The sequence below is a fragment of the Sinohyriopsis cumingii genome, chromosome 6, assembly GCF_028554795.1.
Source record: "Sinohyriopsis cumingii isolate HCF-2022 chromosome 6, ASM2855479v2, whole genome shotgun sequence".
Lineage (NCBI taxonomy): Eukaryota > Metazoa > Mollusca > Bivalvia > Unionida > Unionidae > Sinohyriopsis > Sinohyriopsis cumingii.
Window position 1 is genome coordinate 40,131,729 of NC_142966.1, and position 26,837 is coordinate 40,158,565.

The 26,837-nt window shown below is 37.9% G+C and overlaps 1 protein-coding gene across 2 annotated transcripts in view; it reads right to left on the minus strand.

Annotated features, from left to right (window-relative positions):
- Window positions 1-13,907: 13,907 nt before the first annotated feature.
- Window positions 13,908-26,837, minus strand: part of LOC149796757 (uncharacterized) — a 57,149-nt gene continuing 44,219 nt past the window's right edge. For both annotated transcript variants that reach the window (XM_089961411.1, XM_089961412.1), the window contains exons 9-14: window positions 25,202-25,263; window positions 23,238-23,421; window positions 21,869-21,911; window positions 20,852-20,994; window positions 20,095-20,223; window positions 13,908-19,626 (exon numbers count right to left, since the gene is read on the minus strand). In XM_089961411.1, coding sequence (XP_089817537.1) covers window positions 19,252-19,626; window positions 20,095-20,223; window positions 20,852-20,994; window positions 21,869-21,911; window positions 23,238-23,421; window positions 25,202-25,263 — 936 coding nt within the window. In that variant the 3' untranslated portion in view covers window positions 13,908-19,251. The remainder of the gene's footprint in view (window positions 19,627-20,094; window positions 20,224-20,851; window positions 20,995-21,868; window positions 21,912-23,237; window positions 23,422-25,201; window positions 25,264-26,837) is intronic.

A 26,837-nucleotide genomic window follows, 5' to 3' on the forward strand; every position in this document is an offset into this window, starting at 1 on the left:
TTGCCATCACAGCCAGGAAGAACGGGCCTTGACGGGAACCTGGGTCAGCGTGGAATTGTTCAAAGCTCTGGACATGGGATACCAACTGTTAGAAGTGTACGAAATTTGCCACTTTCCCAAGACACAACAGTAGCACAAGGGTGACCCTACTCAGAAAGGCATTTTCGCCGACTACGTGGATGCCTTTTTGAAATTGAAGCAAGAAGCCAGCGGCTATCCTTCCTGGTGTCACACTCCCGAAGACCAAATACAATTCAAAGAGAAATACTACGCACAAGAAGGCATCTCTTTAGACCACATCGAAAAAAACGAAGGCAGGCGATCGTTTGCCAAAGTGATGTTAAATTGCTTGTGGGGTAAAATGGCACAACGACCGTGTTTACCCAAGACGGAATATTTGACAGAACCTTCCCGCTACTTCCAGATGATTCACGACAAAACCAAATACATGAAACACGTGGACGTCGTTCGAGAGGATTTGATCTTGGTCAATTACGAAGAAGATCTGGACTTTGTACAAGATGACCCTTTTGGAAATGTCATCATTGCGGCTTACGTGAAAGCTCATGCTCGCTTAAAATTGTACGAAGCTTTAGAACTGTTAGAAGAACGCGTCCTGTACTTTGACACGGACAGTTGCATTTACATCCATCACCCGATTCAACAGCACCCTGACATCGAAGGAGACCGTTTAGGAGCCTGGACAGACGAGCATCCCGACGACAAGATTCTAAGTTTCGTCAGTGGTGGTCCCAAAAATTACGGCTACGAATACCGGGACAAACAAGGAGAAGTGCACACGACGTGCAAAGTGAAAGGACTGACTCTGAATCATCGTACCAGTCGAGTGGTCAACTTTGGGGTATTGAAAGAAGCCTTGCAATCGGGAGAGGATGGAAACTTTAAAGTGACCACTTATCAACCGAACAAGATTGTACGTTTACCCACTCACCACATCGTCAGTCGGCCCCTGGAAAAAATCTATCAAATCGTGTACCAGAAGCGAGTGAGACTTCCCAATCACTTTACGTTGCCGTACGGTCACATCGATATTGGTCAGCATATAAAAAGGGACAACGTCCAAGACCAATAGTTCATTGTTCATTGAAGTAACTTACCATGTCGTTGACGAAGAAGAAACCAGATTGGTTAGGAGTCAAATGTTGGACATCACCAAGACCAGGGTTTTGAGGCTTGGACACAAGAGGTGGAACAGTATGCACGAGAGTTATTCAAGGATAAAAGTTACTTTTCAACCTGTGTTAGTGACGGTGCCAGAAGAACCCGTCACCCAGGACAGGACTGTCGTGGACAGGCCTGAAAGACCCTTTCGGGAGGACACTTGTGTGACCTTACCCCCTACTATAGAACTGGTTAGAACTTTACCCAAAACATGTGGTTGTTGTACAGACACTTGTTTTTATTCCACGTTCATGTGCCTTTTATTCTTGTACTTAAGCCTTTGGCTTTTATGTATTTTTGTCTTTCGTATTCATGTTTGAAAAAAACATTCAATAAACGTGTTCTGAAAAAGTATATAAACTCTTGTCTTGTTTGTTTTTTCGTGTCACAAGTGACATTCCTCACACCATGGCTACCTCTACTGTCCCTGCTCCCTCTTCCTCTACTGTCAAAGTCATCGACGAACACTTAGATCGTGCCAGTTGGGAGGCTTTGTATCTTCACCATCCCTTTAACATGCTCATTGCTGGACCTAGCGGTTCTGGCAAAACTGAATTCGTCAAACGTTTGATCCAACATAAACATCATTTGATCGATCGACCCCCTCAACGGATCGTGTGGTGTTACAAAGAGTGGCAATCGGCGTACAGCCTCTTGCGAGAAAGTCAAGGCGATTCCATCGTGTTTGTGGAAGGCATTCCTAAAGAAGACGACGGCATCGTCTCTGACTCCCGTCAAACCCATTTGGTCATTTTCGACGACATGTTAGGAGAAGACGAAGAAGAAATTAAACTGTGGTTCACGCGCAAAGGGCATCACCGTAATGCCAGTGTCGTTTACATCACCCAAAATTTATTTCAACAAAGTAAAGCCCATCGCACCATCAGTCTCAATGCGCATTACGTGGTCTTGTTTAAAAGCCCTCGAGATAAATCGCAAGTGCAAGTCTTAGCCAAACAGTTAGGAACGCCTTGGCTGACTCAGGCGTACGACGATGCCACTCAAACGCCACACGCCTATTTACTCGTGATTTGAAACCTACGACCCCCGAGGATTTGCGATTTCGTACCCACTTGTTTCACCACTGGTGCCAAGACGGAGGGCCTGTCCTGTACACGTCTCCGTCCTCGACTTCATTTCACTCCCCATAAAAAAATCTATAAAAACCTCAGACCCTTTTCGTCTGTCTCACACAGTGCGAACATGACGTCCCTTCAGTCGCATCTTCCTGTCAAATTGATTCGTGCCTTGTATGGCATCAGTGGAGAAAAAAAATCCACAAACACGAGCTCGTGTCTTAGAAGCTAGTCTCAAAGAAGTCTTACGATGGTTCACGGTGACGGCACGTCAATTACTCCAAGGAATCATTCAGATTCCTCATCAAACCAAACGCTTTTTTGATCGAAACAAAGTCGCTTTGGTCCAACTGGCCGATCCCCGCATCGACACTCAAACCAAAAAACAAATCATTTTGAAACCTGGAGGGAGCGGCACTCTAGGAGGGGTCATCATTCGCTCACTCTTAAGATGGGATCCTAATGCCCCCAAAGTTATACCCAAGACAAAAGTCCAACGAAGCCCCAAGAAGAAAAAGACCAGGTCCCCAAGGAGAACTTCTCCAGTGGCAGGACCCTCCTCTGACCAGACACCACCACCACCCCGGAAAAAGAAAAGAAGCCCCCAGAAAAAGAAAAGTCCACAGAAAACTAGTCGCAAGAGAGGCACTTCGGCCAGGACGCAACCTTACACTCGCAAACCACGACCTGCCACAGCGGTGACTGCGTCTCCGGCAGCTTCACGTTTGTCCACTTCTCCGTTAATGACACCCAGAACTGAAGAGTACTTGGAGACGTTGATCACACCAAGAACTTCTCCGTTGATGACCCCCAAAAGAACTTCCCCAGTGGCAGGACCTTCCAATTTAGTGGCAGTGGCTGCTGCTCACAAAGTACCTTCTCCCAAAATCAAAGTTCAAGAAAGATCGGGCATGTTACAAAGTTTACTGGATTTGTCCAAGCAAGAACTGGCTCGATTTAGTCCGTTACGTACCCCTGCACGACGTGTCATGCCTGTCCTCAAACTAATACGACGTAAAGACAATCAGTGGCGACGCGTTCCAGTATAAAAAAGGCCTGTGACCAAGGCGGGTATCAGTGTTTTTTGGTGCTCCTGAAGACTCAAAGATGTCACCCTCCAGAAAACCCCAAGAAAAGAAAAGGAAAGGACTGCCACCACGTTTAGCCAAACATGGGGACATGTTATCTGTCCTGTCCAAAGCTTCTCCACCCCTACGAAAAAAACTCATTCAAACAGCCTCCAAAGAGGTCATCGATACCGTGTGCGAATGTTGTTTGAACGTTTTGAAAGGCACGATCCCTTTGTCCAAACACCAGAAACAATGCTTAGGCAAACATCGTCACGTTCTTCGCCAAATGGTTCAAAAGAAAATTCCCATTCGTCAAAAAAAGAAGATGTTAGTGCAACGTGGAGGTATTTTACCTCTCTTGTTAGGCCCCATACTGAAAGGAGTTTTGGGAACCATGTTGGGAGGACTGGTGGGAGCAAGATAAAAAGGCCTCGGAAGTTCCAAGATCTCAGAATCGACCCCTGACAACCCCATGGAAGGACGAAAACTAGCTTTAGTGCCTTACAAACGATGGATGGAATACCATCGGTGGCAAGAACAACACACCCCGCATTTACCTCCCAATCCCCATTTGAGCGAGATGTCCCAGTTACAACACGAATTGCAGTCCTTGATGGATCGCCAAGATTTGTCCGAAACAGAAAAATCGCAAAAGTACGGTCAACTCTTGCAACGACTGCAACTCTTTCACCAGAAAGCTTTAGACGAAACAGCTCTACCCACTCTGAAAGATTTTAAGACCTTGATGAAAAGTCCAGCACCATCACCAGTACCAGTACCAGTACCACCAGTACCCGTGACCAAGACAGAAAAAGGAGAAGAAGAGGAAGGGTTTCAAACTCCACCAGAAAAAGTACGCAAGTTAACAACACCACCTACCTCCAGAATTGGATGGATTAAAAAGATGATGGCCACCCCTTCTTCCTCACAAGAGAAAAAGAAAGTGAAGACAGAAGTGAAGTCAAAAGTGAAACAAGAACCGATATCCCCCGCTCAGACATCCTTCTCCTCTTCGACACCTATTGCTGGCCGCACACGCAAAGCATTGCAATCCAAGAAAATACCCCAAGAGAAAAAGAGTAGCATCCTCCAAGAGTGGGTGTCTTATTAACACACCAACCAACACAAAAAAAATGGAAAAAGTCTTAGCCAGCATTTACTACGATCCCTCCCATCCTGCAGGTTACGCAGGAGTTCAAAAATTGTATCGTGCTGCCAAAACTCGACTGAAAAGTCTCCGTTTACCTCAAGTGCAACGATGGTTACAAGAACAAGCTACCTACACTTTACACAAACCCATCCGACGCAAGTTTGCCAGAAGTCGCACCCGAGTGGAAGGCATCGATCATCAATGGCAAGCCGATTTAGCCGATGTCTCTCATTTGGCCAGCTACAATCGTGGCTACAAATATTTGTTTTGTGTCATCGACGTCTTTTCCAAATTTGCCTGGGTCGTGCCCTTGACTTCCAAATCGAGCAGCGAGTTAGTGCGAACCCTGCAACGGGTGTTGAAACAAAGCGGTCGTCACCCTCTTCGATGGCAAACGGACAAAGGCACCGAATTTCTGAACCAAGCTTTCCAAAAAGAATTAAAGAAACGTGACATTCATTTTTTTACCACCGAGAATCCCGAAACCAAAGCCAGCATCGTGGAACGTTTTCAACGCACTTTGAAAGAACGCATGTGGAAATATTTTACGCATCACCACACTCTGAAGTACATCGACATCTTACCGCATCTGGTGCAAGCGTACAACCAATCTTACCATCGAAGCATCGGACGTGCCCCGCAAGACGTGACTCCCGACAACGAAGTGTTGGTGTTTGAGCGCCTGTTTGATACGTCCCCGACGAGGGCTGTCCCCAAGAAAAGTGGAGAGTTGGCCGTAGGAGATTGGGTGCGCATTGGCAAAACCAAACGCACTTTCGACAAAGGTTACTTACCTAACTGGACGACCGAATTGTTTCGCGTCACTGGACGAGTGCATGGCCGTCATCCTGCCGTCTATAAATTGGAAGACATGAACGGAGAAGTGCTCAAAGGAACATTTTATTTGCCCGAGTTACAACGTGTCACCAAAAAAGAAGACGACGTGTACGACATCGAAAGCATTCTCGAACGCAGAACCCGTAAAGTGGGCAAACGACGTGTCAAAGAAGTCAAAGTACGTTGGAAAGGATATCCACTCAGTTTTGATTCTTGGATCGACGCTTCGCAAGTCATCGACTATAAAAAGAAGTGACCATCATGCCCTTTCACACAGCAGACGCAGCTACGTCGACCACTCCTCCTTCACCTAGTTCTTCTGTGCAAGATTTACAAAAACAACCCTTGTGGGTGTGGTGTGGAGAACGTGTGCCTAAAACGCAAATCGTCTTTTTCTGCCAAATCTTCGTGGTGTATTGTGTCATCGGGGCAGCCATCGCCAATTTGAGTTTGCAACAAGGAGACAAACAATTGTGGAGCATTTTATTGAGCAGTTGCATCGGTTACCTGCTTCCTAATCCCTCCCTGAAATTCACCTCGAACGGGAACCCCGGGAACCTTGTGTCCAGTGCCAGTGCCAGTCACCACTTAAATCACAACCAGAACCCCATTTTAGACGGAGACACGCCTCTGACGTCCAGTAACCCCTCGGACAGCCACAGAACTCTGGAATTATGAGTCACCAAAACCAATTTTACTTAACTTTACCCAGTGACAGTTCCATGGAAGTGTTTCCCAAGAACACGTTGTGCTGTTACACGGCCAAATTACCTCAGGCCATCCAGTTAGATCACGAAGCCCATTGGGAAGTGGCTTTAGTAGAAATGATTCACCCAACCCAAGTCCTCAATGTCCTTCCCAATCAAAATTTTTTTGATGTGGAAGTTCATGACGAGCAAATGCAACAGTGGATGGATAGCAATGTCAAATATGACAAGAAAACCCGTACACAAAAGTACACCACCTATCACTTGTTCATTCCCCCAGGGTATTATTTTAGTGGTCAACATTTGGTCAGCACCATAACCTCCAGGTTTAATGTCGTGTTTCTGAAAGCTTTGGAGCATGTCAACAAAAAAATGTCACCATGGAGTACCACAAAACAGCTCGTCGCTTCTTGATGAAATTTGAACGGAGTAAAATCCTGTCCATTTTATTTTGTCCTGAATTGTATGACATGTTGGGCGGAGACATGGACATGAGAAAGACCATGATGAAGAAAAACGAATTACCCATCGTTTACGACAACGAGTCTTTTAGCAAGTTATTTCGTGCCCCGGTAGAAATGAACCAAGGACTGAATTTGATGTTCGTGTATTCCGATGTGGTGGAGTACAACGTGGTGGGACACACCTCCGTACCGTTACTGCGTGTCATTCCTTTCAAAGTGGATTCTGCCACGAACACTGACGAGGAAGGTGGAAACACTTACCACGTCCACCGCGAATTTGTCCATCCTCACTATTTGCCGGTCAGTAAGTCGTATTTGGACACGGTCAACATTGCTATAAAAGGAGATCTGGGACAAAATATTGCATTCACCAAAGGAAAAGTCACGGTGAAACTCCATTTTCGAAAACGGTTCTCTCACGACTCTTAAGTCATGTTCCCAGTGTACCGAGGGGTTGCTCGACAGCGAGGACACGGCTTAGGAGATATGTTAAAATTGGCCTTTCGTTCGGTGGCCCCGGTGTTGAAACCGATGGTGACACGCGGATTGCACGCCTTGAAAGATGCGGCACTGACGCAAGGCAAAGAATTTCTCCAAAATGTCATCATCGACAAACAAAACCCTAAAGAAGCCTTCATGAGGGCAGGCAAAAATGTCTTGCTGCAAACGGGCAAAGACATTTTAGGCCAACGAGAAACACCTATAAATGCCCTGCACGCTACCGAGTCAGGCATTCAGCAAGGACAAGGCAGAAAGAGACGACGAAGAAAACACCCTTTCACCAGACTTCAAGCGAGAAAGGCCAAGAAAAGAAGAACCGTTCGAGACTTAGACGTTTTCGATTATTGAGAAAAGAGACAAAAAAATGATGCACCGAGAATCTTGCGCTTGTTCCAAGACGGAACTGGATCTGTTTGCCATGCCCCCCACGATGATGACGATGCAAGAATCCCAGTGGGTGGAATTTCACCCCGTCTCCTCACTGACCGATTCTGCTCCCATCGAGTTTGAAATCAAAGGACAGCCCGAAGATTACATCGATCTGAATAGCAGTTACTTGTACCTGAAAGTCAAAATTCTAGATAAGACTGGAGGTGCTATAGACGATGAAGCAGTAGCTCCCGTCAACAATTTCATGCATTCCTTGTTCAGTGGAGTGGACTTGTATTTGAATAACAAACTGGTCAGTAGCAGCATGGATACTTACCCTTATCGTGCCTACCTGGAAAATCTCTTGACGTACGGAATAGATGCCAAGAACACTCATCTCAATGCCTGTGTGGTATGGGAAGCTGACGAACCTACCAAGTTTGAAATATTGGAAACTGATGAAAAGAAAGACAACAATGATGGATTTGTAGAACGAAGAAAGAGAATCACGGGAGCCGACACAAGTTTAGAACTGATGGATCGTTTGCATTTGGACATGTGGTTGCAAGAAAAGTATTTGCTGAACGGGGTGGATGTCCGCCTGAGACTGAATCGTAGCAGTGCCGCTTTCCATTTGATGGCTGATAGTGACGGTTACAAAACCAAAATCCTAGAAGCCAGACTATACGTACGCCGTGTGGAAGTGTTACCTAAAGTGGGAAACGACATCAGTCAGACGTTGAGCAGAACGACCGCCAAGTATCCCATACGCCGCGTGGAAGTGAAAACCTTCACCATTCCCAAGGGACAGCGATCCATGATCGAAGATCATCTGTTCCAAGGACAGTTACCCAAACGTTTGATCGTTGGTATCGTCGAGAATACAGCCTTCAACGGAGCTGCCGAAAAAAATCCTTTCTACTTTCAACACTTTGGCTTGTCCAAAATCGAAGTCAGTCGCAATGGCAAGACCTTGTGTACCCGACCTTTCGAACCTGACTTTAAAAAGAAGAATTACTTGAGATCGTACTTGTCCTTGTACGAAGCCACCGGACAGTTAGGAACCAATACCAGTCACGGTATTACGTACGAGGATTATGCAGGAGGCTACGCTTTGTGGGCTTTCGATTTCACTCCAGACCAAGGCAGCGACGAGGGACATTTCCACCCTATAAAATCCGGCCAGATTCGTGTGGAAATTCAGTTTAAAGACCGAGACCCTGATGAAACGGTGAACGTCATCCTGTATGCAGAATTCGATAATACCATAGAAATCAACAGTTTGAGAGAAGTCATCCTAGATTACTAGAAACCATGGAAGACTGTTATCCCTCTTTACCTAGTGGAGAAACTTTTAGTGTTGCATTGTTGTTAAAAAATGTTAGAGTTGTTGTTGTTTAGTGTTAAGTGATTTTTGAATAAAAAATGTTGTGTTTTGAAAAAATTGTTTGATGTTATATTGTTGGATTATTGTTAAAAATGTTAGAGTTGTTGTTTAGTGTTAAGTGATTTTTGAATAAAAAATGTTGTGTTTTGAAAAAAATGCCTTTGTCTTTTGTTTAGCTATAAGAATGTTGGATTGATGCTCTTTCATTTCTTACTATCCCTCTCATGACACTCACTGAACGTTGCGACTCAAAAACCGTGTGGGGGATGTTTTCCTTCACGTCCGTGCTTTGACTTTAAGAACCGGGTTGTTTCCAGTCTAACCATCCATTGTCGACTCATCCTCCTAAGAAGATGTGCTCCAAACTAGCTAAACTCAACGAAGCCTACGTGAATTTGCATAGGGTCAGACACAGTCTGATACCGAAGCCAGAAGAAATAGAGAAAGTGAGAATGTTAAAAATCACTGAAGACCTGATAGAAGAGCTCTTCAGAGAAGAAATGAACAGGGAAAAAGAAGAATGGACAGAGAAGTACAGACTTCAGAGACAGCAGCAACAACAACAAGAGCAGCAGCAGCAACCTGAAGCTGACAGGCTTTGTCGATTGTCGTATCGACACCAAAGAGTTCTTCTCTTTCCGAAGAAGCAGACCTATCGCCAGAAAGTCTATCCTCAGAGGACATCGTATTCTTAGAAACTAAAAAGAATGCCATAGCAAACAAAAAACAGCCCTTTTCAGGGCTACCCAATACTCTAGAAAAGAAATAACAATCGATTTGCCAATGTGTGTAGGTAGAGTAGTGTGAAAATAAACACTAACTCTTTTTTAAAAAAATGTGAGGGTATGTGTTTGTGTGTTTGTGTTTGTAAGTGGTTAAGTAAGTTGGTATGGATAGTAGATTAAAATGATGTCTTTTTTTTGGTGTTTGAGGTGTAAATTTGGGGTTAGATTGGATTGCTTTGTGTATGTGGATAGTCTATTGAAGTGATTTATAAAAAATTTTAAAATAGTGATGGGTAGCATAAAAAGTGAGTGAGTGTTTCTTTTAGGTCCGCGCGTTGTTGTTTTTTGGTCATGATGTAGGTAAGATCAATTTTATGTTTTTAGGGGATGTTTTCCTTCACGTCCGCGCTTTCACTATAAATTGAAACTCGTTCGGCAGTCTAGCTACCCTTGTTGATTGATCAACACCAAAAATGAACACGAGACTGGAGAAACTGTTGGAACTTCATGTGCATCTGGAATATGCCAGGCGCATATTAAATGAACTGGCCGCGGAAGCCCTTGTGGGGGAGGGAAGGATAAGAGAGGAGGAGGAAAGAAGAAACAAAGAAGAGGAGGAGAGAAGATATAAAGAAGAAGAGGAAAGAAGATACAAAGAGGAGGAGAGAAGATACAAAGAAGAGGAGGAGAAGGAAAAGGAGAGAAGAAGAAGAAATTTCAGAATCCCAGAGAGCGAAAATTGGGATTCTGAAGCGACATATCCTGCCTCTGCTCTCTCCCCCAAAAAGGTAAAAAGTAACTGGGGGACAAGATGTGTATGTGGCGCTAGGCCTGGAAGGTGCCACCATTAACCAGGTGTCCATGAAGTTCCAAAAAAAAAAAAAAAACAGCCCTTTTCAGGGCTACCCAATACTCTAGAAAAGAAATAAGGATCGATTTGCCAATGTGTGTAGTAGAGTAGTGTGATTATAAACACTAACTCTTTTTTAAGATAGTGTGAGGGTATGTGTTTGTGTGTTGGTGCTTGTAAGAGCTCAGGTATGTTTGTGGGAATAGTAGATTATGGGTTTCTTTATTGTTTCTTAGCGTAGGTGAAGAGTATAGTTAGGGTTCTGTAAGCGCTCACGTACGATTGTGTGGATAGTAGATTATGGATTAGTTTATTGTTCTTAGCGTATGTGTTTGTGTGTTTGTGTTTGTGTGTTTGTGTTTGTGTTTGTACCCGCTCACGTACGATTGTGTGAATAGTAGATTATGGATTTGTTTATTGTTCTTAGCGTATGTGAAGAGTATAGTTTGGGTTTTGTAAGCGCTCACGTAAGATTGTGAGGATAGTAGATTATGGATTTTGTTTATTGTTTCTTAGCGTATGTGGAGAGTATAGTTTGGGTTTTTATTATATGAAATGAGAAAGTATAGTTTGGGTTTTATATGAAATGAAAAAGTAGGGGGATGTTTTCCTTCACGTTCGCGCGTTGTTTGGTCATGATCTAGGTAAGATCAATTTTACGTTTTAGGGGGATGTTTTCCTTCACGTACGCGCTTTAAGTATAAGAACCCATAGTATTCGTCGTTCAAACCATTCCGCAAAGAATAAAAAAAGAAGATGGCTTCTAACCAAATGGACAAAATACAAACATTACAAGACGTTTTAGACAACTTAGGAATGATGGAGCAGATGTTAATAAGACTGGTTGAAGACCATTATTCCTATAGTCCCCATCGTGTAAAGATGGAAATTAATAACTTAAAAAAGGTAAAGGACAAGATTAGTGGTGTCATGAAAGAGATAAAGGAGGAGAAGGAGGATGAAGAGGAAAGAATAAGAATAAGCAAATGGAACGAAAAGATTGAAAAAGAAGAAGAAAATGAGAAGAGGAAGAAAGAAGAGGAGGAAGAGAAGAAGAAAGAAGAGCAGGAGAAAAAGAAAGAGAAGAAGAAAAAGAGTGTTGGAGATAAAATAAGAACTTGGTGGAGAAAAAGAAGAAATTAGAAGCAGAAGAAGAAGAAAACCCAAAGGCCCTTTTCAGGGCCAGCCATATTTCTCGAAAAGAGATAGCCTTTCCATTGCCCACACCTTTTTTTAAATTTAAATTTAAATTTAAATTTAAAAAAAAAAAATCCCATATTCAATTCCCCTTGTCCCTAGACAAACCCAAACTCTATTCCCATGTTAATTTCCCCTTGTCGCTAGACAGACCCACACTATAGTTCCATGTTAAATTCCCCTTGTCGCTAGAGTGACCCACGATTTTTCTCCATGTTAATTTCCCTTGACGCTAATCTGACCCACGATTTTTCTCCATGTTAATTTTCCATTGACGCTAGAGTTGCCCAAGGGGTCTTGTAATGCTAATTCCCCTTGACGCTAGGGTGCCCCCATTTACTACTGGCGTGGCCGGAGAAAAATATACTTAAGAAACACGAGGCAATACTAGCGTATGAACCTAGACTGGATGAAGATCTCTGTCAAATCTCGATGGATGGGCCATCCACACTGGATCCATGAGAAGACTTTGGTATGGAAGCCAACGAACCAACTTTTGAGCTCATGGTATCCGCCAAAACATAGTGGAGGAAAAATATAAACATTTTGAGGCAAGGATGTGAGGCTTGTGATGCCCAACCAAGAAGATTCGACCACTAAGGTTTGATGGAACCCCCAGAGAGGAAAAAACTATTACCCCCCTCCCCCCAAAAAAAACCAACAGCAAACGTCAGGGTCACCCAGACCAATATAATCATATTTGTAAATTCTTGTGTTAAGTTGTATGTATATTTGTGTAATATTTGTCCACCCCACCCGCATACAAAAATTTAAATTGAAAACTCCTAAGCCCTTATCTTGTGCTTGTGTGTGTGTGAGGGTATTGTAGTGTCTATTAACACTCCATAGCCAAATGCGTAATTTTATGTTTGTATGTTTGTGTGTGAGTGCATGCATATAAATACTCCTAACGATATCTTGGAGTGTAAGGGTGTGCCTGGATTTATTTTGTTTCTTTTCTCCCGTAGCCTGGATGGTCGTAAGGGTGGTACTGATGACTTTGGGACAATCTCTTATCTCCATTTTGCCCTGTTCCCCACTGCTCTTTTGGACTTGACAAAGTCCATGTCTGTCCACTCTTCGAGATTATCTTCTCATATCTTCTTTCTGCATTGTCTTTTGTAATCGGTAGGATTATTCTTTTATATGCCTGATGAGAGTGTACTTGACCATCCCACCTTAGTTTACTTACTTCTTTATGGCGGTGAGCAGATCTTCATATGGTCCAATTGTACTTGGATTCTAATGTGCAACTTCTCATTAGAGACATCATCTAAGTACGAGATTTTCAGGATCCTTCGATAACATTTCATATCTAAAGCATGGATTCATCTCTAGTTCTGCTGCCAGGGTCCATATCTCACATGCATACAGGAATATGGACAAGACAAGTACACAAGCTTAATCTTGTACTCAAATGCGATGTTGCTGTCCCTCTAAATAGGTTGACCCTAACCAGTGCAGCTGTTGTATGTAATTCTGGAAAGAACCTTTATTAGAGGCAACAACAATGCAAAAACTTGAAGCTTGTCACTGTGCCCAGCTTCTGTCCTTTCACTTGTATTTCCTTCTGAATGCCATTTTAGTTCTTTGCCATTAGCTCTCTTGCCATGATATTACCATTTTGTTTAAAACATTTGGTTTACATTATTCAGTCTTGGATAAATTGACCAAACTTAGTAATTGCTAAAAATTTACACCCTCCCCCTCAAAGTTTCAGCATATTTGTCAAGCAAGTTAGCAAAATCATTGGGATAAAGAGTAAATCAATTCGACAAAATATAATTGAATCCTATTTGGTTATTGCATACAGGGATGACAGTAAAACTGAATATTAATTGGCTAATACCAATGAGGATGTCAATATAATTTTGACTGGTTAATCCCAAGGAGGATATCAATAATTCAATAAAGTATCTCTTTCAAGACAAGACCAAGGATTAAAGAGACTGCCTATTTTTTTAATTTGTAACAAGTTGGTAGGTTTATCATTTAGATGATATTAAAGACCAAAATAAAATTGTTGTAAGCTGATTTGTCACTTACCATACCTACCAAATGCATTTTGTTCTAAGTCGAGTCTGACTGCAAATCACAAAGACCCAGATCTGCCATCACATGGTGCACTAGCAGATATGGGTCTGTACAGTTTGTAAGGAGTAATCAGTAAATAAAAGAATATATATCCTGGTCTGCAGTCGGAATATGCCTTGGCAGATCAGGATCCTTGTTGTTTGCAGTTTGACTAGACTTATAAGCAAGTATATATGATAATATTCAAAAACACTGGAGTACTTAACAGTATGTAACATGCATGTTGACATCCTTGTAATTTAAGAGTGCTATGGTGCATGCAAAGACGGTGAAATCAGAAACTGATGATAATACAAGCTATTCTTTTACGTATTTTATTGGAAAAATAAGACTGAACACAGCTGAATATGCAAATGTTTTGTAACTTGCATTTTTGATAGTGTGCAACACTTAATTCAAATATCCTTACAAAAGACATTCTTACAAAATTAAAAATTCTTGTCAACTCTTGGACTTGATAACTCTAAATTTTACTTTAAAAAAAACCATCAATACAATAGGCTGATCAAGTGAATCTAATATTGCTCATCTAGATGACATCTGCCTAACAGCTAAAAGCAACAGCAATCAGCAAATGAATCGAGTCAGTATGATGCATTCTGTACACAATTTTAAAATGCTGTCAAATACTCATATTATAAAATTAACTGTCTCAGGTTTGATTTTTATTTTTCTAGCTTTTACATCTTCATTCATATTTAACGGCACATCAGTATCACTGTCCCATACTGAGAGGCCTCTGTGCAAAGGTGCTTTCTGTAAATATCTGTCAAATATTGTTCAGTATTCCTTTAACAAATTAGTCTCAATAGTGTTCTGTTTTAATAACAGTGTCCATATCTAACGATAGATTGGAATAATTTCTACAAATGTTAAAGTTCATTTAGCTGGGACACTTTTTTGTCAAATTTATATAATTCTGCCAAACTGCATTTCAGAAGTTATGAACAAATTATAATATTTTTAGTAGTGACCATTTATTTACTGGCAATTGTCATTATTTGTACAAACTTGAAATCCCATCATACCAAGATGTTTTGTCAAACTTAGTGAAGATTGGTTATTTAATTTTTTTTATAAATATGTTTACCTTTAGTAACAGCATCTTCAGTTAATGGTGAATGGGCATCATTCTGTATAAAACTGAAAACTCTTGACGCCACGATTTTCCACTTTTGATGACAAACCTGCATTTGTACAAAATTTAAAAGTTTTTATGCCAGGATGTTTTCTAGAATTGTCAAATTCTGTATGTTGGATGGTGGATCAGCATCCACTCAACAAATCTGAAAGGCGTTTATGCCAAAATGAACCGTGTAAACTCGTGAGCATCTTGAAGAAGCAGTTTTCGGTAAGTTGTAAACAGCAACAAGCTGTAAATTATGAATTGACAATGCAAGACAGACAAAGGACCATACCAGACTCTCACTTGGCCGTCTGATCTGGGGAGCTAAAAACACTGCAGCAAGATGTTTTTCTTAATCATTTAATTTTTTATGAGCATGAAAGCCATAATTTTTATATAAATTAGATTCAAGTGCACTTCCCATGCATGGAGATCTTAACATTTTATGTATAAAGTATGGACTAGTCCTGAACGAGACATAAACAACAAATACAAAATGTGCAAAAGGATTTGATGTATATACATTTTGTGTGAGACAGAAAACTCACATACACATTTCATGAATATGAAATAAAACTGACAAGCATAAAATAAAATCTATTAACAGCAACTCTTTCTCTTCCAATTATTCTTTCTATATTTCTAAATGAATCACACACAGTGTAAAACAAAAATATCTACAACAATCCCACTAAACATATTTCTGAGGTAGGGGTCACCTAAAAAACTACAAGTCAATTTTTTTTGTCCCGCTATTACTTTTCCTAACTATTCAATAAAATGAAAGTCCTAATTCATTAGTTTTAATGTGCAGTGGAAAGGAATGGATACTACCATTAAGTTTTTCCTGTTGTGTATTTTTAATACTATATTGCAAATCCATATTTAATTTTGAACTGAACTCGAAAAGTGTACACTTGTCTATTGAAAACTGTACACAAGAGAGTACCTTTCATGAAGTTCACTGTTCAGATTTGTAAAAATTTAAACAATTTGTGCATCAAGGTCTTCATAGACTACCATCATTGGAATTGAGATGAATTGTAGGCCAACAAAAATAACATGAAGAAATGTTAATCAGGGAAGGGTAAAGTGCTTGCTAAATATTCACCTGCTTAACATAAATACATACAAAATGAACTAGAGCTAATAATGACAAGTACAGAACAAAGGTCCCTACTCATTACAATATTGCTCAACAAGGCCTTAAATTGAGGAACTTATCGTAAGAAACTTAGGAGAACTGGTAATTGAGGAACTTATCGTAGGAAACTTAGGAGAACTGGTAATTGAGGAACTTCTGTCTTGTTCCATTTCTTGTGGTGGCCTCCATGTTTACCACATTAAACTCATTCTTTTCTGCAAACTCAGAAAACACTCTTGTAGTTTTGTACATTTTGGATGATCAAATCACAACCCTTGAATTTTTATCACTTTGTAAATAATACAAGTGATTTTTACCAACAATGGGCCCCAAATATTTCACATTAATTCAACTGTTGCTACATGGCAAAAATATCAGTATACAATTAACAACTACCAAAAATATGACAATAACTTACTGTACAGTGTGCAGCTATTATTTTCTACACCCAGTATACGTCATATATAGCTTCCAGCATAAGTATATATTAGAAAGTGGCCAAATTTTGACACTACATATATATCAGTAAAATGCTACAGCATCGTGATTTTTGTGAAAAATCAACACACATCACATGTAGAATTATGTACAAGTTACAATCATAATGAACCAATTTAATTTAAGATATGCACATTGCATTTTTTATTACTTCTACCACTAAAAAACATCAAACATAAGCGAAATAGTTATGTTCAATTTAGACACAAGTTGGTGTACAAATTATGCTCATGTACAAAGTTAATATCAATATAAATATATCATAAATAGATTATAAACAAAAATTATCAGCCACATTCTGTAATATGTGGGAAAAAAAAAAGAATTGCCCAGTATCTATTTACCTATTAACATCGACTAATGAATCCCTCTTGACTGAAATACTCTGGCATTTACATGTCAAGTTTACTATTATATTAATTGGTGTAATCATGCAAAGTTAATAAAAAGGAAGTCTATATCATCAATCCAATCCTATTTTTCTCTCACCACCATCAAATATACATTTTCCCTCATGAGAATAGATCATCAGATTATTTGTATTTGTATCTAACCTGTTAATAGTTTCACTGTTTATTGGCAATTATCACACAAGCCCCAACTCAAATTCATTCAAGTTTGGATTTTGTACCATCTTATTAAAAAAAATTATGAGGAGGCTTTATTTAAATACAAAATAATACAAAGCACTGGAAAACTCAATATCATTAGGTAAAGAGGTCAAAACCCAAATAATCTGTATAGATGTAATACTTTTATCAGTATACACCATGCATACAAAACTGTGTTGTTAACCCAGAAGCATCAAGAATGCAGGTCAGAACTACCTTTTATTCTGCACAATACCTTCGTCAGTATACACTATGCATACCTTGGGTACAAAAATGTGTCCCAAGCCATGGGGAAACCAGAATGCTGTGTCCAGACTACCATATGTTCTGTACAACACTTTTGTCAGTATACACCATGCATTTATTAGGTTCACAATTGTGTCCAGAGCCCATGAGCAACCAGAATACTGGGTTGGGACTACCAAATGTTCTGTGCAACACTTTTATCAGTATAGACCATGCATGCAAACATTAGCTTCACAATTGTATCAAGAGACCAAGAGCCATCAGAATACTGGTTTGGGATACCAAATGTTCTGTGCAATACTTTTATCAGTATACACCATGCATACCTTGTGTACAAAAATGTGTCCAGACTCCAAGGGCAACCAGAATGCTGGGTCTGACTGGTGTAGATTCTGCACAAGACTTTTATCAGTATTTATGATGCATACCTTGGGTACAAAACTGTGCCCAGATTCCAAAGGCAACCAGAATGCTGGGGTTGGACTACTATTATGTTATGTATAATACTTCTTCTTATGATACATCATACACAGCAAGATTAAAACATTATGTCCTGAACCAAAAGACACATGCATGCTGGGTCCATATTATCATATGCTGAACTCAGACAAGTGGGCTCCTAAATGTAGGAGTTGTACTTTTCATTTACAGGAATTAATATTTCACAATGAAGAATCATTATTAATGATTTATAGCCAGGAAAACTCAAAGCTTTAAATAGTTTCACAATGCGCCTTATTTGGGCTATTGAGTTAAAACAGATACACATTCTTTACAAGGCACCCCAGCAGACTACCACCTGATTCTGAATTTTTTTGACCCTGGTCCTTCTGCCTTAAAACTTTACACAACATCTGGAGTAATAAATACAGCCTTCTGATTGTTTAGAATATTTCTGAAAAAGATTAAACCTGAGCAAACTGTAGTGATAAGGGGGGGGGGGGGCAGATCTCTATTATGAAATTACACAACACCGACAGATTTAAAACAACAAAAAAAACACAAATTCATGAACAATAACAGAATTCCAGCTTTAAGTTTGATTTTCAAACCGATTACTCTTTAAGCTTGCAAAGAAGTCCTTTGCTTCATCTATTAATACCTATGTCTTCAAAAAAAGAAGAAAATAATACATCTCATGCAAGAAAGCCAAGTTCACAACCAGATCAAACAATGTTGTATTCCAAGAAGAAGCAAACATTTTTTTCTCTGTGGATTGTAGAAACTCTAATGGTTACCTTTTTTTATGGTTTTCTGTGGCATCATGCAGAGGAAATTGAAGTAAAGTACCTTGCCAAGTGAAAAGGACACAATGGTAGCTGATCCAGGCTTATCTTAAAGTAGGATTTAAATCAGCACCACATCACGAGCCAAGGATGCTAACCAGTGAGCCACAAGGCCACTCAGATTGAGATGATCAATATCCAAACAAAATTATGTCAACACCATATAACGTACAAAAATATAATGCCCATATTTCTAGATATGTATTACAATCATAGGAAATATGGAATGAATATCAACTGCTGTATCACAAATTTTGTAACAATATCACATTGTTACATAAGTGTAGATTGCTTGTGACAGTTTTAATTCACACATCATGTTTTCACAATGACCTGCCCATGCTTGATTCGCAATACTTTTAAGATTTTGGCCAACTTTTATTTTATTTAACAAAAATGTTAAAAGAAAACTTTCAAAATGTAACTACATTGTTGTGTGGGTGAATGCATGTGATATTACCGATATTTAGAACGATTCTCCATAAATATCCATCTCCAGCATACAAAGTGTATATGGCAAACACACACACCTATATATATATATATATATATATATATATATATATATATATATATATATATATTTTGCACATTACAGTACTCAAATCCTTTTCATCAGACATGTACAATGAAAGATAACATTACAAGATTGAGCTGTATGCATACATGATTTAACTGTTTGCACACATGATCATGGCACATGTTATTCTGCTTCCTAAATAACATCTTTGTCATGAAATTGGTTCTTGTTTGATGTTTTCAGTGTTAATATCTATAGCTGCAGAGACCGATGAGACTGTTGCAGAGACTGATGTCAGTCCTGTAACAGAAGGTACAGATTCCTCTGTGTTTGGTTCTTGTTTGATTGTCAACTGTGACACAGCTGTGGTTACATTTGCTTCTGGCTGAACATCAGATGATGTTAAAGACATGGGTTCCATTTTCACTTCCACTGTTACCATCTTCATGTCTGGTGCCTCTGTTTTAACCTCAGCTGAAGGCTGTGTTTCTGATATTGAGGTATCACAACTGTTATTGCTTGAAGTTGGTTGGAATTCAGGTTTGGCCACTGGAAAATCTGATGGTGATGGAGTTGAATCTGACAACTGAAACAGAAGACAAAAAAGTTTCTGGCTCAATTTATCAAGGTGAATATTTTATATTTTTGGAAGAGAAAAAGATATGATTTATTACGTCCATTGTTTGTTCTTGCATGACATATCTTAAGCATGTTGGCCATACTGGGCATCCAACTGGCACCATTTTCATTTAGGACCAACTAGACATCAAAAGAAGACTTTTTGTGAAAACTAACATTTTTTATGATCATCCATTTAAGGGTATCAATGACAAGATTTTTTGACATGGATGATCTGAAGGTTATATTTACTAGTCATAATTAATTAATAATCAGTCCTTCTTCATTAACTGACTGGCAAGAAGTGAAGTTTAATAATAGTCTAACAGAAAATATACCAGCCTTGGGCTAGTGGAATACTGTTAATTTTGAGCCCTGAGTAACTTGAAATGCCAACAAAAAAGAAGAAAGTCAGCATAAGCTTATAACAACTAACCTCACTATAATCCTCATAGCAAATAGGATGATAAGTCTTTTCGTTGACCCGTATGGCATCTCGCAAATGCCACTCTTCCTGATCCTCATCCCAATATTGCTCAAATGGCTCATGGCATATCTCGCACAGCTGTAATACAATAATACAAGTGAGTGTGACTAATGAAAAGAACCTGCCTTTATAACACTGATCTCATAATGTAATTTTTTGCATAGGCAAGCTAGCTTAAATCTGTTACACAGACTTCAATCTGATCTTCATAAATTCTTAAATAAATGATAGGGATACGGTTTTAATCAGATGAAGCACAAAAATTAAATAATAAGATTATAAACATTCTAATATGATGGCTCATTTTCTTGAAATATTTATCGAAATAATCAAACCAAGCTATGAGCCCTTACAATTCTACCTCATAATTCTGATTTTAATCTGAGTAGAAATAATGTTCATTGCTTGGACTTGGAGCTGGAACTTAAGTTCCATGCCCAATAAAATCAGTGACCATAGATAAAAAAATTTTTTTTTTTTTACAATGAGTTCTTGTAGCTTTAATACATGTAATTTAGTAATTGATACATCACTTATTCACAAATCTCCTGGCACCCTCTCAAAATCAATTTTATCCAATACAGGAGTAAATTGCTAACATCAATATTTTCAAATTATTTTATAATGGACTGCATTTTTTACAATACAGAGCTCTAATGATGACTCCAGAAGGACATAAAATAATTCCTAAAAATGGTAAACGTACATCATCTTTATCTTCCCCTGTGGCACGAGGACACTTTATAACTGAGGTACCCTCTGGTACCTTAATCAGAGTAAATGGCATTTGTGCTGGGGCAGCTGGAGCAGGAGTAGGTGCCATCATCTGCTCAAAGATGCTGCTGCGAGCTGAAAACAAATGATGAAATTATAGAAATAACAATCAAGATTCAGATTTAAGCTCAACTAAAGATATAGTTTACTTTAAGACGTCCTATTTGTCATTGTATCCATATCCATACTTTAAATGCCTTGTATGGATGCAAAATTTTAACTTGTATTATTTATATTTACAAATCTTGTAAATTACACAGCATGGAAAACAGTCAGTTTGATGTAGCTTATTGTTGAGGTCTTTATATGTATAGTGGTTTCCTATCATTTGACAAATGCCACCCCACCCCCCCGGTTCATGAGTAGTTACATCAATTGAATTGTCAGTGTGCAAGGTATACCATTAATATCTACATGTTTATTTCATGTTTCATATATATACATATATAACATTATATTCACTGTGATATTTTTTAAACTCATATACTTCATTTCATAACTTGTTTTCAATCACATAAATTGTGTTTTCACTTCATCCAAAATCCATTCCGTTTCTATCTTGTTATAGAACCATGTACAACTTCCTAAATATGGTTAACTTAAATAATTCTCTTCATGCTTTCCAAGGAAATGAAAATTATGTGAACCAATTCATCCTTTTCTTCGTCCGCATACCAACTGAAGGATAAAGTATTTATCTTACTTTAAGAAAGTTTAAGGCAGAGACTTTACACCTTAGAACTTGTCAGAGCTGGTCTGACAGATGTGCAAAAGAAGTGCAAGAATTCTGATTTCACTCTTGCTGTGGGGTTAGTTGGGGTGGAAATGTTTGCAAACAATAGAAAACCTGTTGGTTCCTTGGTTTATTTCTAAAATCATACTAAACACACTATTGGCTATATCATGTGAGAATGTTATGCTATTCTGAACACCTCTTTGCTTTACTCACCTATTTCTTCAGTATCTCCTACTTCTTCATATTGAGTCCAGTCCTGCAGAACATAAATAGATACAAATATTATATGCAGATGTCAGCATTTTGTATTTTGTACATTACTTGTGACTTAGATAGTGAGAAAGAAACACTCATTTTTTAATTTTTAAGTCAATATTGAGGAATTGCACATTTCATCATGCAAATTTTGGGCAATTATAGTAGAAAATATACCAGTGACTTGGATTATCCAGGTAATATTACATTAAACAGGCTCAAAAGGATCATTTGGAGTATCAAAATTATATTACATTCAACAGGTTGACTTGAAGTATTCACATAATATTACATTAAACATGTTCAATGGGTTGACTTGAAGTATTCACATATTTCATTCAACACATTCAGCATGTTGTCTTGGAGTATTCACATAATATTACATTAAACATGTTCAACAGGTTGACAAGAAGTATTCACATAATATTACATTAAACATGTTCAACAGGTTGACTTGAAGATTTCTGGTAATACGAGATTAAACAGGTTCAAAAATGGACCACTTGGAGTATTCAAAATAATATTACATTAAACAAATTCAACAGGTTGGCTTGAAGTATTCTGGTAATACTAAACAGGTTCAACAGAATGAACTTGCCAAATACTGATGATCTTTTTTCTTTAGGATCACAAACATGTAATTGTAATTGTTTCAAATCTTTTTTTGCCTCTTTATTAAACAAAATCTTTTGATGACAACTGCTACTAAAATGATTCTCCATTATTTATAGTTACTACACAATAGTAGCAAACTATGTCATAAGAGGTTACCACTTGGACTAATTATTTCCAACCAGGATTAAAATTTAGTTGTACCCATTTAGTACATAAAATACTGAATTATCACAAACTATTCTTAGTAAATTATGAATCATCAGCAACCCATACACTTTTGAATCAAAACCAGAAGTGATACTTCATCATGCTAATGCAGGTGAACAAAAGCCTGCATTTATTCCTAAAGATTTCATATGAAATGACAACCATGAAACTAAAAATCCTTATAATTAAAATAAAAGAGCTGTGCAACAGCAAGTCAACACAAAAATAATGATACACTTTAAACAGATTGCACATTCTGACATAACACTGAAAGTTCAGCATAACTTAAAGTCTTATGTGTTAAGTGACACAAAACTGTTGCCCTCTGACAATAAAGCAAGGAACCATAACATATCAAGATACAAGCTCTAGGCAAGAAAAGTTTTATTTCAATCCAGTGACTGGTGTTTAATTTATAGAACTTCGAATTCTTAAATACTTGATCTGACTTCTAAATGCAAGTGGATCCAAAAAATATTCATAAAAATCTTTTAAAAATTCTTACATGCATTCCATAGAACCATTTTTTGCATCTTGTGACTTTGTACTCCTCCTTGTCCCTCTTGTTCTGTCGGAAATGCCAGTCCAAGTGTTCCCGATATTTGTCTGTGTCATCCAATGTGAAACGTGTACCACAGGATGAGCACTGGATGCCTGAGTACAGCCGATCTATCACTCCCTTGTGACATCTATAATAAAACAGATGTGTGAATTTATTAGATGACTTGAAAGTGTGGGGCACTTAACAACAGATTAAGCTTGGGTCCAAAATAATTGCTTATCACATAATGAAACTTCTATAGTGTTATGGAAATTATTACAATTTAAAATTTGTCCATTTGTATTTTGCTTTTGTAAGTAATAAAACTAATTCATTTTTCTAATTATAAAGTGACCATTACCCTTCTTATCTGCCCCACAACTCCATGCATAGTTTTTAAATTTCTGTAATTTTAAGGTAAAAATGTCTATAACACTGACAACAATATAAAGGGAAAAACTTGACTGCAAATAAAATAAACTCAACTAGATTTAAATGAAAACTAAAATTTTCATTCATTTATCCATGTTGCCATCATTTTCCACTTTGGGTTTTAATAAATCAGATCATGTGCCTGAAATTCATGCACTACAATTTAGCCCAGAAGGTCTAATTATGTCTCAGACTGCTATCAAGGGGAATGGCTGCACTGTCAAATTTTACATTCCTGGCTTTCACAAGTCATTTGTTTACAATTATAGTCCCTTAAACATGTTATGTCAAATTGGCATTCAAGTATTATACAATTCATCAGATTGGCCATCATGGTAACAATTTTAAAAATAAGTGCAATCTGGGATAGAGTAGAGATCTAAAAACAGAAGCCTTCTACTCATTAATAAGGTTAATCTCCAGGATCATTATATCCCCCAGTAACCAAGCATAATAATCAGCATCATGTCACGTCACATCTTACATACAGATTACATGATCAGAAACTACCTCGTCAAATTCAGAATGAGAACAGTCAAGCATCACCAAAACTGTCACTGAATAAAGTTTTTCAGGAGAGACATATTCAAACTTATAAGTTATTTTTATAAAATGGCCTGAATACCCAGAGTACCTATTGCAATACACTGGTTTCAAATGGCAAATTAAGAAATATCCAAATATTAAGATTTTTAATATTTATATTTAAAGTCATCTAAAAAAAAAAGAATAATAATAATTAACCAATGGAAAAAACCCATTAAAGGTGCAATTTGATAATTATTCTTTACATAAGAATGAATATTTCTTATTAGACACAAGAACTAAGATCCCTGATAGACAAATGAATGAACAATAAAATAAAAAACTTGTATCAATCATGCAATAAATAATGAACTAAAGTGCAATTTAAAAAAAAAATCATTGATATATTAGTTTATATTTATTTGATATTAACATTCACATTTACATTCCATTTCTTTCAAAATAATGATGTTTAAAATATGTTAGGTTTTTAAAGAACTAGTGTATGAAATACAAGGAACTGGTCAAAGCATGTACCAGAACTCAAGAGGATTCTAAGAGATGGAACACTACTTGGGCAGAAATCATGCTGACATCCCCCTTATATCTATTTCCTGTGAAACAGGCTTCAGCTATCAAAATAATGTAAAGAATAAGTTCAGAAAGTGGCTGGTGAAGATTCAATTGATGTACATCTACATTATGTTCAGCACATGCCACATCTGACACTACTGTAAAGAAGGGACCAAAGGAAAATCAAACACAAGCATACTGTAAATGTTCTTTAATATGCATACACTGCATCATGTCTGTATAATTATCTATCCTGAGCACAATCAGTAATTTACATCACATATTACTGTACCCTTTTTCTTTTGTCACAAAGGGGATGAAAACCCTCATAAAAGTGTAAAACACTGCCACTTGCATATTTCATTTAATAATGACATTAACATTAATGTTGTACTTACTTTTTTAACTTGGCCATATTTAGATCTGTCATATCTGGAACTTCAAGAACCTCTTCCTTCTTCTGAAATTAAGAAAGTTTAAAACCAAACTTCAGACACTATCCTGCAATGAGCTTACAACACTGTGCCAATAGATGCATTTGAGTATCGATATATAAATATTAGAGTTGGGTACCACAAAAATATTTGTACCACAGTATACTGCTGTATATTGAACATACCACAATATGTACCATGATATTCTGTAAATATATCAGTGAAGAAGAATTTGTGACAAATACAACTATTTTGCCATGAAAAATAAAAACAAGCTTTTAATATTATTAAATTTTTAATTAAGGCTAACTCTTATGTCCATATATTCCTTACTGACAGAAACTACTTAAGAACCAGTATGGTGGAAAAGTCCCATGGCAAGTACCACCGCAACAAAATGGTAAACTAGTATATGGGCGCATACTGCATATCTAGAATAAATATTAATGCCATATTTGCAATAAGGAAATCAAAATAAAGACTATTAGGACTGAGGTTTTAGGGCTGCTACAAATGTTGGAGTCAATGATTTAACTCACAACTCATAAAAATGTGATCACTCATCAGCTAGGAGTTAAAATATTTTAAAAACAAATATGACATGAAACTTCTGTAGTAAACAGATTCATTATCTTCTTTAACAAAAATTTGTACAAGACACATATCCCCCTCCCCAAAACAATAAATATATAAGACAGCCAAAGTACAAATAAAACTGGTGCAAAAATTAGGTCCAAGTTTGCCAGAAAATGTTGAATATTCAACCCAAAAAAGTCACTTAAAAGTTTCTGAACATGTAAAAATATCTTTATAATGTGAAGGGGGTCTGGGGTCCTTTCCCAAAAGGGTCTCAAGGGACAGCACCCTGATAAAAATACATATTAAACTCTGTGAGCATAATAAACTGCTTCTGGAGGCTGTTATCATGATAATATTTTGCAAAGTTATTTCATTCCAACAACAACAACAACAATTTAAAAATAACATACTTGCCCAACAGTGCTTGGAGAATTTCACAATAATCACTGTCACATCAATAATATCAGTACTTAAGTTATTATACATGCATGTCTGTGATCACATAATAATTCAGCCACAATAATTTGTACATTTTTGAAGGACGTATTTACTATTATAATACTGTGTACTATTATGTATACTTTGTAACAAATCAGCTCTTCTATTTCACTGTATAAGTTTTTAATTATATTCTTAAACTATACAAAAAATATTTACATAAATTCACTTGTATTGTCCCCCATGAACACGATCTTTTAATATTGATGTGCTAGTTTCACTTTTTTGCAGCCTTGGCAAAAATTTGTTTTGCTTTTCTGTTTGATTCCGAGGATACAATGTTCAATTTCTTCTCTTTATTGTCATAAATTTTTTTCTTCTTCTCTCCACATTTTAAAGCTCCTCACGTTGTCTACATGCCATATGCATATTCTGACAGGGTTATATCTGCAATCTCGTTTAATAAATCTTTCTTTAAATACTGTTATCTCATTTTTCCCAATGCCCTAACTGGTGTTCTGTACCTTGTTGTTGGTTTCTATATCTATTCTCCCTGAAGGGGCACTATGTGGCCTAGTTGACT